This window comes from Mesoplodon bidens (genome assembly GCF_964165515.1).
Source record: "Mesoplodon bidens genome assembly, chromosome: 5".
Lineage (NCBI taxonomy): Eukaryota > Metazoa > Chordata > Mammalia > Artiodactyla > Ziphiidae > Mesoplodon > Mesoplodon bidens.
Window position 1 is genome coordinate 823,399 of NC_138161.1, and position 12,216 is coordinate 835,614.

At 50.3% G+C, this 12,216-nt stretch overlaps 1 protein-coding gene across 18 annotated transcripts in view; it reads right to left on the minus strand.

Annotated features, from left to right (window-relative positions):
* The window catches only part of DIP2A (disco interacting protein 2 homolog A), a 93,138-nt gene extending 80,978 nt beyond the window's left edge, over window positions 1-12,160 (minus strand). For 15 of the 18 annotated variants that reach the window (XR_014015995.1, XR_014015996.1, XM_081235980.1 and 12 more), the window contains exon 1: window positions 11,802-12,160. Coding sequence is in view for 16 of the 18 variants with exons in the window: in XM_081235980.1 (XP_081092106.1) it covers window positions 11,802-11,892 (91 nt within the window). In the remaining 2 variants the exon portion in view is untranslated. Of the gene's footprint in view, window positions 1-10,827; window positions 10,939-11,801 lie in introns of all 18 variants that reach the window. The other 3 variants (XM_081235977.1, XM_081235978.1, XM_081235976.1) reach the window with 3 other exon arrangements.
* Window positions 12,161-12,216: the final 56 nt, after the last annotated feature.

Genomic DNA, 12,216 nt, shown 5'->3' on the forward strand with positions numbered 1-12,216 from the left:
AGAATCTAGACTGCTGTCAATTTCCTTTCAATTTTTAAAACTGCTACCATTTCCGTGACATCTGGGGAAGGAGAGTCATCTTCACCTGATGACTGGTCATGCATATTGACCTAGAAAATCCTCCACCCCAAGTAAATGCTCCCTGGCTAGAAACCCTCTCCGGCCTCAGGGCACAGAGGCCCACCCCCTGCTTCTGCTCCTGCTGTGGTGCCTTCCTTCTTCCGTCTCCCCTGCGGCCTCCTCGCTCTGCCTTTCCCTCTGGGGTTTGAGTTCCTCGAGGTTTGTCCCAGGCCTTCTTTGCATTTCAGTTCTCCATACGGGGCAATTGTTGTACCAATGACTTTCAAATTTCTACTTCCAGACTAGCCCTTTCTAAAAGTGCCAGTCCTACACATCCAAATGTTCCCTGGACACCATCCCTTGGATCTCCCAGAGGCGCCTCAGGCTCAACAGGTATGAAGCAGACGTGTTCTTTCTGTGTCCCACATCTTCAGTGAAGAGACCCATCATCTCCCCGGCATTCATTTCAGAAACTCGGGAGTCATCCTCGAGCCCCCCGATGAGGAGTCATCCTCCGACGTGCACCTCTTCACACCAAGGCTGCTGCTTCTATTTCAGAGCATTCTCCCCAGCCCTCTGGCTCAGCCTCCACCCAGGCCAGCACGGCCTCCTGCCCTGGAGCACGGCAACATGCTCTGTAATGCTTCTGCTCCCAATGTCACACTCATCCAAACCACTCTCTACACGCCACCAGAAAAATCATTCTAAATCTGAGAGAGAGAGAAGTAAAGAGAGACAGACAGAGATCACACAGGAAAATTTCAATTGCTGCTTAATACTTTAAAACCCTGCCGGCTCCATCATTTATTAAGGAAGACCTGCTTAAAATAAAGCACCCAAGGGTAACCACTCCCTTAGCCCTTTTTCAAAAACAGAAAAGTGGCCATCTCTCTTTTCAAGATTTTGTGGGTTCTTGAACGCACACACTCATTTTAATCTTCTCCCACTGTTGAGAGCTGGGGTAGAAGACTGCATAAGGTATACATTGATGGCATTACTCTTTTTTAATACAATGCCCTTAGCAGACCATACACTTTGCTGTGTTGCCCAATACAACAGCCACTAGCCATATGTGTCTATTTACATTTTCATTAATTAAAAGTAAATTAAATGACTATTTAGTTCCCCAGGCCCACTAGCCACATTTCAAGTGTTTAATGCCACAAGTGGCCAGTGGCTACCACACCGGACAGCACAAAACATTTCCACCACCACAGAAAGTTCTACTGTGCCTGTCACCTCACATCCACAACATCCACCTGGCTGTAGGCAGCATGTGAGTTTGTTCCAACACTGCTCTAGACTCCAGAGTCCGGTCCAAATTCCTCTCTGGCATGCATAAATCCTCCCGTGAGCGAGCCCCGTCCTTCCAACCTGCTCTCCCCCACCGGCCAGGGGGACACCGTCGGGACCCCCAGCTCACTCAGCTCTGGCTCATCCTTTGTCCAGCACGTTCTTCCGTGTTCTTCTGCTCCATCCTCTTCACACGTGCCTTCAAAACAAAGCTGGAAGAAACTTTATTTCCTACTTGCCCAGTCCTGACGATCACTCCCCTTTTAGTGCCGACTGGGTCCTGCACACGCTTTACCATGCTGCCAGTTTACGTGTCTGTCAGCCCCACTAGGTCACGAGCCTTTTTACTCAGTCTGCTGAAGGTTGCTGAAAGACAGGATGACACGCTGAGGGTCTTGGTCTGCTCAGGCTGCTATACCAAAATGCCACAGGCTGGGTGGTCTAAACAACGGTTCTGGAGGCTGGACGTCTGAGATCCAAGTGTCGCAGCAGGGCTGGTCCCTCCCGCGGCCTCTCTCTTCGTGTGCAGACTACCGCCCACCTGGGTCCTCACGTAGTCTTTCCTCTGTGTGTGCGTCTCTCTCTCTTATAAGGACACCGCTCCTAGGGGATTAGGGACCCACCCTTAGGACCTCATTTAACCTTAATCACCTTCTTAAAGGAATATAGTCACACTGGGGGTTGGGGCTTCAACATATGAATTTTGGGGGACACAGTTCAGTCCACAGCACCAAGATTATCTGACAATGAGATGAGAATCTCTATTTCTATAACATTTCTATGACCTTCATTTCAAAACAATCCTAGTTTTAGTGTTTCCTAGCTGTTTCCTGAAAAGGCTAATCCTTAGCCTCCTTCATCTTTAGAGGTAACCTAAGGACACAAACCCATGAATTATGGAGGAACTTACTAGGACATGCTCTTTTGAGTTGCCTGTTTTCAACAAGCATAAGCATGGCTTTTGACGTTTCAGATACTCTGTTTAAAGGTTCTTTACCAAAGACCCTGTAGAAAATTTCTGAAGTCTGAAAGAGAATAAAAGTTCTTTCTCTGTTTCCGAAATGGTAGTCTTAAATCACGAATAGTCAGTGTAGACTGAAGGAACAGGATTTCTATTCTTTCCTTACGGCTGAATGACACAAGGCCAAGTCTGAATGGAAACCCCTGCGTGATCACTGTCCCCCAGCGATTACTTGAAGTGCTGCCCCAAGAATCCAGGAACTCTCAAAACACAGGCCATTCATTTCCTGTGTGGAAAGTGGGAAGGGAGCCCTTGGGGGGCATCACTCCAAAAGGTTCTTCATCAACAGATGACAGAGGTAACAATTTTTAGGTGTTTCCTTCCCTGACCACAGAGGTTTTTCTTTGCCAAATAGTACATAACTTCCTAGTCATTTTAATACAAAAGTACACCACCAGAAATGTTAGATAACTTAAGGGTATAAAGACTGATCCACAAGGATTATGCCGGTCTCACTTAGAAGCAAGCTCACTGCAAACAAAACGCTACAGGAAGCGTCCATCTTAAGGATGTACCAGCAGTACGTTTCCCATTCCCATCACCCTGCTTCCTTCCCCCACTTTCCTTGGCCTCATAGCAGAGTGACCAAGTGCTTTGTAGGCGTTCATTTTATATTAAAGGGTGTATATCATGTCAGTTAAAAGATGAAAGAGAGATGTGTCTTCAAAATTCCAAGTCTCTGGGACTTTCCAACTAAGACGACGGAGCACTCACCCTGGAGCCCGACGACGACACCTGCGGGGACGCCCCATGGGGGTGCGGGCCGCATCGGCAGGCAGAGACTCCACCCCCGGCCCCCCGCTCTTTTCAGACTCTAAGTCCTGAAAGTATATTGATCTCACTTTGCGAGACTGAAGGTCAAAGGAGGGCAGGGAACTGAATGACCAAGGAGGCTGCCACGAGCGCACGACTCAGACCCACACGCCTGGGCTGAGGTCTGTGCCAGGCAGCTGTCCCCAGAAGGGGGGCACTGTGCCCTGACACACCCGCTCCTTCCTGCCCGCCAGCCGAGGAAAGGGCCTGGCCAGACCGGCCAGTGCCGAGCAGGATGGCAGTCGCTCTCCCCCAGGTGCTGCAACTGCCGAGAGGGAGACAGGACCCTCACCTCTCCATCCCACGTCCTGGCCCGTGTGTCACGCAGGAAGCATTTACTGCACAGGGTAGCAGGCGCGCCCCTCCAAGTCATCCCGACACAGCGGAACGATGGAGCAGACTGGCTGGGGTCCCCACCCTCACTCACCACGCCACTCTCTGCCTTCAGCCTCATCCTAGGCAACCAGTTCATTGCGGGGACAGAGACCCGGCACGAGGCACCTGTCAGACCACGGCCCTCCTCCACGGAGCCCCACCCCCAGGATAAACACTGATCCCGCGGAGGCACGAGGGGCCCTGGGGAATCTCCTCCAGCCGCTGCTCCACACACACACACACACACACGCGCGCGCGCGCGCGCGCGCGCGCGACAGTCCTCACCTGCCCTGGGGCCTCCCCACCTGCAGAGCCCTCCCCGCAAGCAAACCTCCTCGGGGAGGCCTCCCTTGCCCAGCCTGGTGAGAACTGCAGCCTCCCCACCCCCAGTCTACAAGCATTTGCTCCCCGTCCCTCTTCCCTCCCAGTTTCTCTCAACGCACTTATCAAAATCTAATGTTCCGGGCTTCCCTGGTGGCGCAGTGGTTGAGAGTCCGCCTGCCGACACAGAGGACACGGGTTCGTGCCCCGGGCCGGGAAGATCCCACATACCACGGAGCGGCTAGGCCCGTGAGCCATGGCCGCTGAACCTGCGCATCCGGAGCCTGTGCTCCGCAACGGGAGAGGCCACAACAGTGAGAGGCCCGCGTACCGCAAAAAAATATAATAAATCAATAAATAAAAATCTAATGTTCCATATGTTTTTATTCATCGGGCCGTCTGCTCCCCCCACTGAGGACGCACGTCTGTGAGGGTAGAAACTTCCGTCTTGTAACATCTCCACGCGGCCGCCTCCCACCCGCGTCACGGCCCGTGTGTTCGCGCCAGCCCTTCTGCGAATAAAGGAGCAGCCACGCTTTCCCTCAGCCCGGCCCTCCCCGTCCCCTCCCATCTCATGGGGCACACGCAGCAAATCCTGGCGCTCAGTCCTGACTCCTGGCCATCCTCCAGCGACAGCGACAGTGACAGCGATGCCCTCAGTCCTGCTCCGGACCCGCCTCAGATCCAGCCGCGTCTCAGCCCCGTAGCCGCCGCCCTGCATCCGAGCACGTGCTGCCCGCAGCGCCTGCCCGGTAGCTGGCCTCTGGCTCACTCTCCCTCCTCCCAGCAGCCAGGAAGTCTTTAAGGGCACCAGTGGTCAGAGCAGCAAGAGCTCCAGCGGCTCCTCAGCGCACTTGGCGCAGAAGCCCAGGGCCCAGCACACCCGCCCGCCGGCCCCGGGCTGCCTTCCTGGCCCGTCTCCCAGGGCCTGCCCCTCGCGCCGTGACTCAGCAGGCTCCCTCCTCTGCGGCCCCGGCCCAGCCGGCCAGCCAGCCGCGAGTGCTCCCTCCCCGGCCACAGGGACGGCTCCTCCTGACCCAGTCTAAGGTTCCCTCCAAGGGCCCAACCTCCCTTTGTCTGCCAGGCGTTAACAGAAGGCAAACGGACAGAGCAAATGGCGCCTTTCTTTATGACAGAGCCTCGAAGTGTAACAGGTCAATGGACACGGCCGATCCTTCAGCAGCTCTGGTGCCTGGGACGCCGAGGAGAGCAAGGTGGGCTCGGCCCCTGCTCTCGTGAAGCATCACGATGGCCAACTAAGCCAGAGCCGGCCACGGCCACGGCCACGAGAGTCCTGAGAAGAGCAAATAGTTCAGTTCAGTACATGCTGACCACCAACGACGTGCCCGGTACAACCTCGAAGGGCAGACCATCGACGAGGGAGGCACACACATAAACCAGAACACCAAATAAACCAGCCCTCCCAACGCGGGTCTAAACCGGTGACCCTGTAGGCAGTTCAGGTCCTCCAAGAAGCACACATCATGACAGGATCAGATGTGAAGAGATTTAGGTGGGAAAATGGGGAGGGCCCTGGAGGAGGCTGGCGAGCTGTCGGGTGTGACTGCAGAAGGAAGAAGAAAGGCAGGCGGGTCGGGCAGGAAAAGTCCTAGACTCCAGGCAGCCCTAGGAAAGTTTTCAGGCCACGTGGGGTCCTTGAGCCAAGGTCCCTGTTGGGAGTCACAGCCTCCCAGGCATGTGGCAGCTGCTGTACTCCTGCGGCAGGAGTCGTGACCTCAGTTGTGGTCAGTGTGGACCCGGACCCCGGCAGGGGAGGCCCAGGGGTATCACGGCCACTGCGGCGCCGGATTAGGCTGGAGTCTTGGAGCTCCACCCAGCGGGGCCGGACTCCCAGCACACTCATCTCAGCCTCTTTTCCTCCTAGGAGTTCAGAGCAACAAAGACCACATCCTGGTTCAATGGCTCCCCGAGGCACAGGTCAGTCCTCCCAGGGCTTCACTGAATCTGAAAAACTATTATCAAAAAGCTAAGTATTCAAGCCAATTACGGAGGATTCTTGATTTAAAACTGAGAATAAGCACCATGCGTGGGTCACTCTTCTATTAATTCAGCAAGCGCTCAGTAAAATGCCTAAAATGTGCTAGGCGCTGAGGACATGACGATGGGCAGATCAGACTTCCTCTGGAATTGCCCCTTATGAAGTGGCAAAGAAAAGCCAAACAAACAATAAACACAGAATTGGAGAAATCCTGTAAGAATGACACAGTAAGTGCTAAAGGGACAAAAAGAGCAGGCACCTAACTTTGAGCGGCTGTTCTCAGAGGAAGGCGGAGCTTCAAAGAGAAAGTGAAGTTTAAACTTAAGTCTTAAAACGAAAGAAGGAATTCAACGCGTACAGAGAGTTGGCAATGAACAGCATGTGCAAAGTTTTACGATATTAATGGAAATCCTAGTATTGATATTCTTTTAAAAATTTATAAATCAAAATTCTTTAAAAAGACAACTGCACTAGGATGATTTACTATAGAAAGAAAAACATTCTAAAGGGAATACACCTGAATCATGATAATGGATTTTGTGTAAAGGGGATGGACGTACAAGCAGCTAGTCAGTAAGTACAATTTTTAAAGATTTTCAAACGTATGTTTTATAAATTGAAACATCTGATTGCCCTTAAAAATATGAACAGAAATCACATTATACCAGGCAACAGCTAAAAAAATGTTACACAAAGTAAAAGAAAAATACCTGTTGACATCTAGGTATCTCCTTAAAAGCTGTTAGTGTTATGTGGTCTGGTAGTTCTCAAAGGTACTGCCCTCAAGAACCCTTCACACTCTTAAAAATTACTGAGGACCCCAAAGAGCTGTTGTTTCTTTGTGAGTTATCAATGTTTACCATATTAGCAATTAAAACTATGCAATGTTTTAACATTTAATTAATTTAAAAAATTTTATAATAAACCTACCATGTTAACATAAGTAATATTTTAAATTAAAAAAAAAGATTTCCAAAGCATTTAGTGAGTACAGGTATTGCTTTACTTTTACAAGCGTCCTTAATATCTGGCTTTTTAGAAGACAAGTGGATTCTCGTATCTGCTTCAGCATTCAGCTGGCTGCAGGATATGTGGCTGAAGTCTATGAAGCAACTCCTGTCTATGAAGTCTATGAAGCAAAGCCTCACACACACATGGGTTTGAAAAGGGAGGAGTATTTCAGTAGCCTTTTCAGGTCACTGTGGACATTCTGCTTTGATACCACACCAAAACTAGGCAAGTGGTAGTTTCTTAAACGACAGTTGCAGTGTAGAATCTAAAACCTTGTCAATGAACTTTTCATACTGCAACTTTTCGTTGCAATCCATTGGTATATCTTTGAATGGATCTTTTATCCACGCACGAATTTGTAACATGATACACCGTTCATTTGGAAAATGCTGGTTCACAGAATTACGCAGCTCTTCCTAACGTTGACACATTTCACTAAATAATATCAATAACTCACATTCATTAATATTGCCACTGATCCCATCAAAAACAGTCTTTAAGTACTGAGAGGCTGTCAAGCTCATGGTAGCAGATAGAAGTTTTAAATTTTTATGTTTTTGCTTGAAAGCACAAATATTATCATTGGCTACTTCTGACAATTTTTCTTCACTTCTCAGAAAACGTCCACCAAATACCCAACTCTGAATAACTGTAGCTTGTCTGTCACTCACCTTTTCAAGTAAAAATCACGCTCCACAACAAACGTGGCCCGTTTGTTCTGCAGTTCAAACTGCACAACAGAGCCGTTCACAGGCTCTGGACCTCTCAGTGTGGCTGACGTGCTTTATGTGCACCTCCCATTCCTCACGAGGAGACTAGAACAAGTACTCAGGGTTGAGATTTAAGAAAGTTAACTGTTACTGCTTCAGCAAGAAAGGATATGTCTAAGTCGAAGTGGCACTGTTTCTACTGCAAGTGGGGAGGTAGTGAAGAATGCACTGACTGCCAGTGTGATTTGGGGCCCTTGCCTCACAGTTTCTGCCAAGGCACCAGTAGTTTTATCCATCACTGCTCCTGCATCATCAGTACAAACATGGAAAACAGAAATGACGTCTTAGTATTATTATAAAAAAAACAGTTTTCCCTCATAGGCCCCCAGCAACGGTCTTAGGGAGCCCGGGAGGTGTGTGAACCACTGGCAGATTATTTCTAGAAGAAAACACAGGAAATGGATACCACAGGCCACATCTGGGAAAACGCCAGAGGTAGGAGGGATGCTCACTCCAGCCTACATTTCCTTTAAATTGTTTCATTTCTCTGCAATGTGTATCTACATTCCTATTTTAATACAACATTGTGCAAAGCCTTATGATCAATGGAGAAACAAAGCTAAACCTGACCACTACAGCCAAAACATTACCTAGCACCCAGCAGGTACTCAATAATTACTGAATGAATGAATATATATAAATAAAAAGCACGAAAAACCAAAAGGTGGCAAGAACTCCAAAAGAGGGGGCAGGGTGATGAGAATTCTGAGAAAGGAGCCTCATCGGAGAGGATCAGGAAAGGGTCACATGAGACACCTGCGCTGGGCTTTGACAGATGCATGGAATTTGGACATGAGAACTTTAGTATACCACAGAATATTTAGGAAGCATAACAAATGTTTATCGATGTGAAGGCAATGGCAGGCTGTCATTTTGAAAACTAAGAATTATCAACAAATCACAAACTTTAGAAATTAAAGACATTTAATGAGGAAAAACACTTTTTGTGAAAAGAAGTCCCTTCCTCTACATCCACAAATGGAGCTTTTCCCCTTTCTGGTCGACTCCATCCAGGCTGGAGCCCCTGCACTATCAAACTGCATGAAAACAAGAAACAGACTAAAGTTAAAGCTACGGAATAGACCTATTAACCAGAATGAAAAAACAGGAGTGGGACAAATGTAACCTATTGTGTAGGAATTTCCTCTCTAAACCTCTGCAGGCAACTAAAACAAAGAACAAACTTCACACCATCACCCTTGGTTTTTTGTGGGTTTTTGTTTTCAGGTTTACAAAAAATTTATTTGAAACAACAGAGATTTCCCACACATCCCCTACTGTTTACATCTTGTATTACTGTGGTACATACATTCTAACTGATGAATAAAATTGATACGTTATTATAACTGAAGTCGGCAGCTAACATTAGGGTGCACTCTTCGTGTTGTACAATCTCTGGGCTTTGACAAATGCAGAATGCCTTGTATCTACCATTACTGTATTGTACGGAATAGTCGCGCTGCCCTAAAGATCCCCTGCGCTCCACCTGTTCACCCTGTCATCCTTGTTCTTAAAGCAGTTCAGCAGCAACAGCCCCAGGATACTGTACAGTACCAAAGTTAGCTGTGAGGCACATTGAAGGTAACTCCAGACAGTAATAGGCAAAGCACCAGTGTTTGGGAATTAATTCTTTATAAAAAAATCAAGATTATACCTCTAATAACCTCATTTTCATCCACAGACAGTCTGATATGCTTTGAGGAGCCACATACGTGAATTCTTCTGAGTATGTTCACGGGGTGGGGGGGCCTCCAAGAAGAGTGAGGCTCTGTGTACCTCCACCCGTCGCCCTCAATTTCATTTGAAGAAGACCCCTAAGTCAAGACGGGCAAAACAGCCAGGAAAGCTAGGGAGCAAGACCACGGCTGTGCCTATTTCCCTCTGGAATGAGGAAGTCCACAAACCTGCTCTATGGGGAGAAATGAGTGCATCCAAAGACAAGAACCATCCCTGAGGATGAACCCCAATTTCAACAATCAGTGAGAATCCCGTGAGGATGCTGGAGAACAAGGCCACGTGCGAGTTATGAATAACGGCAGGGGCATATTTTCTACTAGTCAAGGCTGGGTACGGGCTGAGGGGACATCGTGCAGGCTTCTCCAGGTTACCCCGGTATCTGACACTGACCCCTGTCTCCACGTGGGCAGCGTTCAGTCTGTGTTAAGCTCCGTCCTCCCTCCAACGTGCCTCGTACGACGTCAGCGCGAAGTTTTAAGCAACTCCTCATTCAGGCTAATGTGACTGCCATGAAGGCGCCCTATTCCGACTTGACTTTATTCTAACTTAAGTTTCTCTCAAACGGTGGGGGGAGGGGGAGGGGGGAGAGAGACACAGCACGTGGGGCAAAGGGAGACCCACTTTCTACTTCTACTTGATGAAAACATAAAAATGATAATGACAATGACACGAACTTTGGTTGCCTTAGGAGTGTGCTTCATTAATAACACCTTCCTTTAATTACGTAAATAAAACCTTACCGGTGTGGGCGTGGGACAGAGGCCAGGCTCCTGCCTCTTTGGCTGCACCGCACTCTGCTGTTCCTTCCCCTCAACACTGTCTTCTCCTTCCTCAGCTTGAGCTACGTTTCCAGGCTCCTATCCACCTATGCGTAATCTTGTACCCTTCACCCAACCGTACATCCTCTACATGTGTCTAAAACGACAGCAGCATGAGGGGACTCACGAGAGAAGCGTTCCTTTTGTTGAAGTACTTGTCTTTATGTGTGTTCTGTCACACACATCATGAAGCTCTCACTCTTATCTAACCATCAACTCCTAGAAAGAACTTCAACATTCAACCACAAAACAACAAGGAATTGAGGAAATAACTAATACACTGGAGCAGAAATTAGGAACAATCTGCAAAAACATAGTTGAAATTGTGTAAAATCTAAACGGCGTCTATATGATTTTTCCCTCGATGAAGAACTATAACAAACTCAGGACAGCAGGTACTGTCAGAACCATTCCTAATCTGAGTTTTTCAGATTTTCCAGGAGCAGCTAATCACCAAGAATTCTCAAATCCACCCTTTTCCAATTGCACTTCCATTAAAAAAAAAAATGCCACATGTCACAGAACGTTTAAAAATTTGGATGTTGAATTCAAAGCGGTTGTGTGTAGATGCTGTATTATCTGTAAATCAAAGATAACGACAGAACCTACCTCCCGAAGGCTGGTGAGCAGTCAGTACAGTCCGGGGCATATTTGTTAGACAGTCACTACCCCAACCGGAGCGAAACTTGAACTGGGTTCAGACTATGGAGAAAATGGCTGCTGACAGTTGAAAACGCATTTAAGTGTCAAGAACAGTTAAGCAGGGGCTTCCCTGGTGGCGCAGTGGTTGAGAGTCCGCCTGCCGATGCAGGGGACGTGGGTTCGTGCCCCGGTCCAGGAAGATCCCACATGCCGCGGAGCGGCTGGGCCCATGAGCCATGGCTGCTGAGCCTGTGTGTCTGTAGCCTGTGCTCCGCAACGGGAGAGGCCACAACAGTGAGAGGCCCGCGTACCGTAAAAAAAAAAAAAAAAAAAAAGAACAGTTAAGCATTTAGTTGCTTCTCTTCAAGGGCTACGACGCCTCCCTGATCCCGGACAAGAACTAACTCTGTGCAACGAAAGCCACGCGGAGTTTGGGACACGAGCCTTCGGGTAACAGACGGAGGGGTAACGCCACCCACGCCTCTGAGGCCTAATCATTCAGTCTATTTTAAACAAACAACCACTTATTGAATATGCTTTTTTAATTTTTAAAAGTGCCCTAAAAGGGGCTAACAACCTCGTTCGAAGTGTTCAGTACTTTGCACCTGCTAAGGCATTAGGCTCATACGGGCGCCGAGAGGCAGGTGCTGCGACCACCCCGTCTCAGAAGAGGAAACCAAGGCACGCGGGGCTGCGGCTGCCAGGGCGCTGACCCGCGGCCCTCGGCTGGGACAGCCCGCTCGGACAGAACGGTCATCCCCGTCCAGGTTCCCGCGCCTTAGGCCAAACCACCCAAAGCGCGGCCACCCGCCGGGCGCCGGAAGTCGGACGGAGGTCGGGGTTCGGGTGTGAGGGCCGGGCGGGGGTCCCGGGCCCGCGGAGGGTCGGGCGGGGGTCTGGGAGTAGGGCAGGGCGGGGGTCCCAGGCGCCGGGCCGCTCACCTTCCGACAGCTCCAGCTCCAGCTCGGCCAGGCTCTCCCGCACCTCGGCGGATAACGGCACCGCCTCCAGCGGGCACCCGCGCTCGGCCATGGCCCCGCCGAAGGACGGCCGGTCGGCCGGCTCGACCCGGGCGGGGTCGGGGCCTGGGTCGGTGTCGGGCCGCGCCGAGCCCAGGCGGCGGCACTGGCAGCGGCTACGTCGCTCCGCTCTGCCCGGCGACCGGCATCGGCCCCCGGGGAATCTCAGGCGGCAGGCAGGGGCGCAGCCCCGGCGGCTCCACAGAGGAGCGGGGACGAACGCGGACGGCTCCTCGGGCGCCGCCACCGCCCCGCGCGCCCCCGACCGCCCGGCCGACCCTGTACGGAGCGCGCGTGCGCGGCGGGAAGGGCGAGAAGGGGAGCGCGGCGAGTCGCC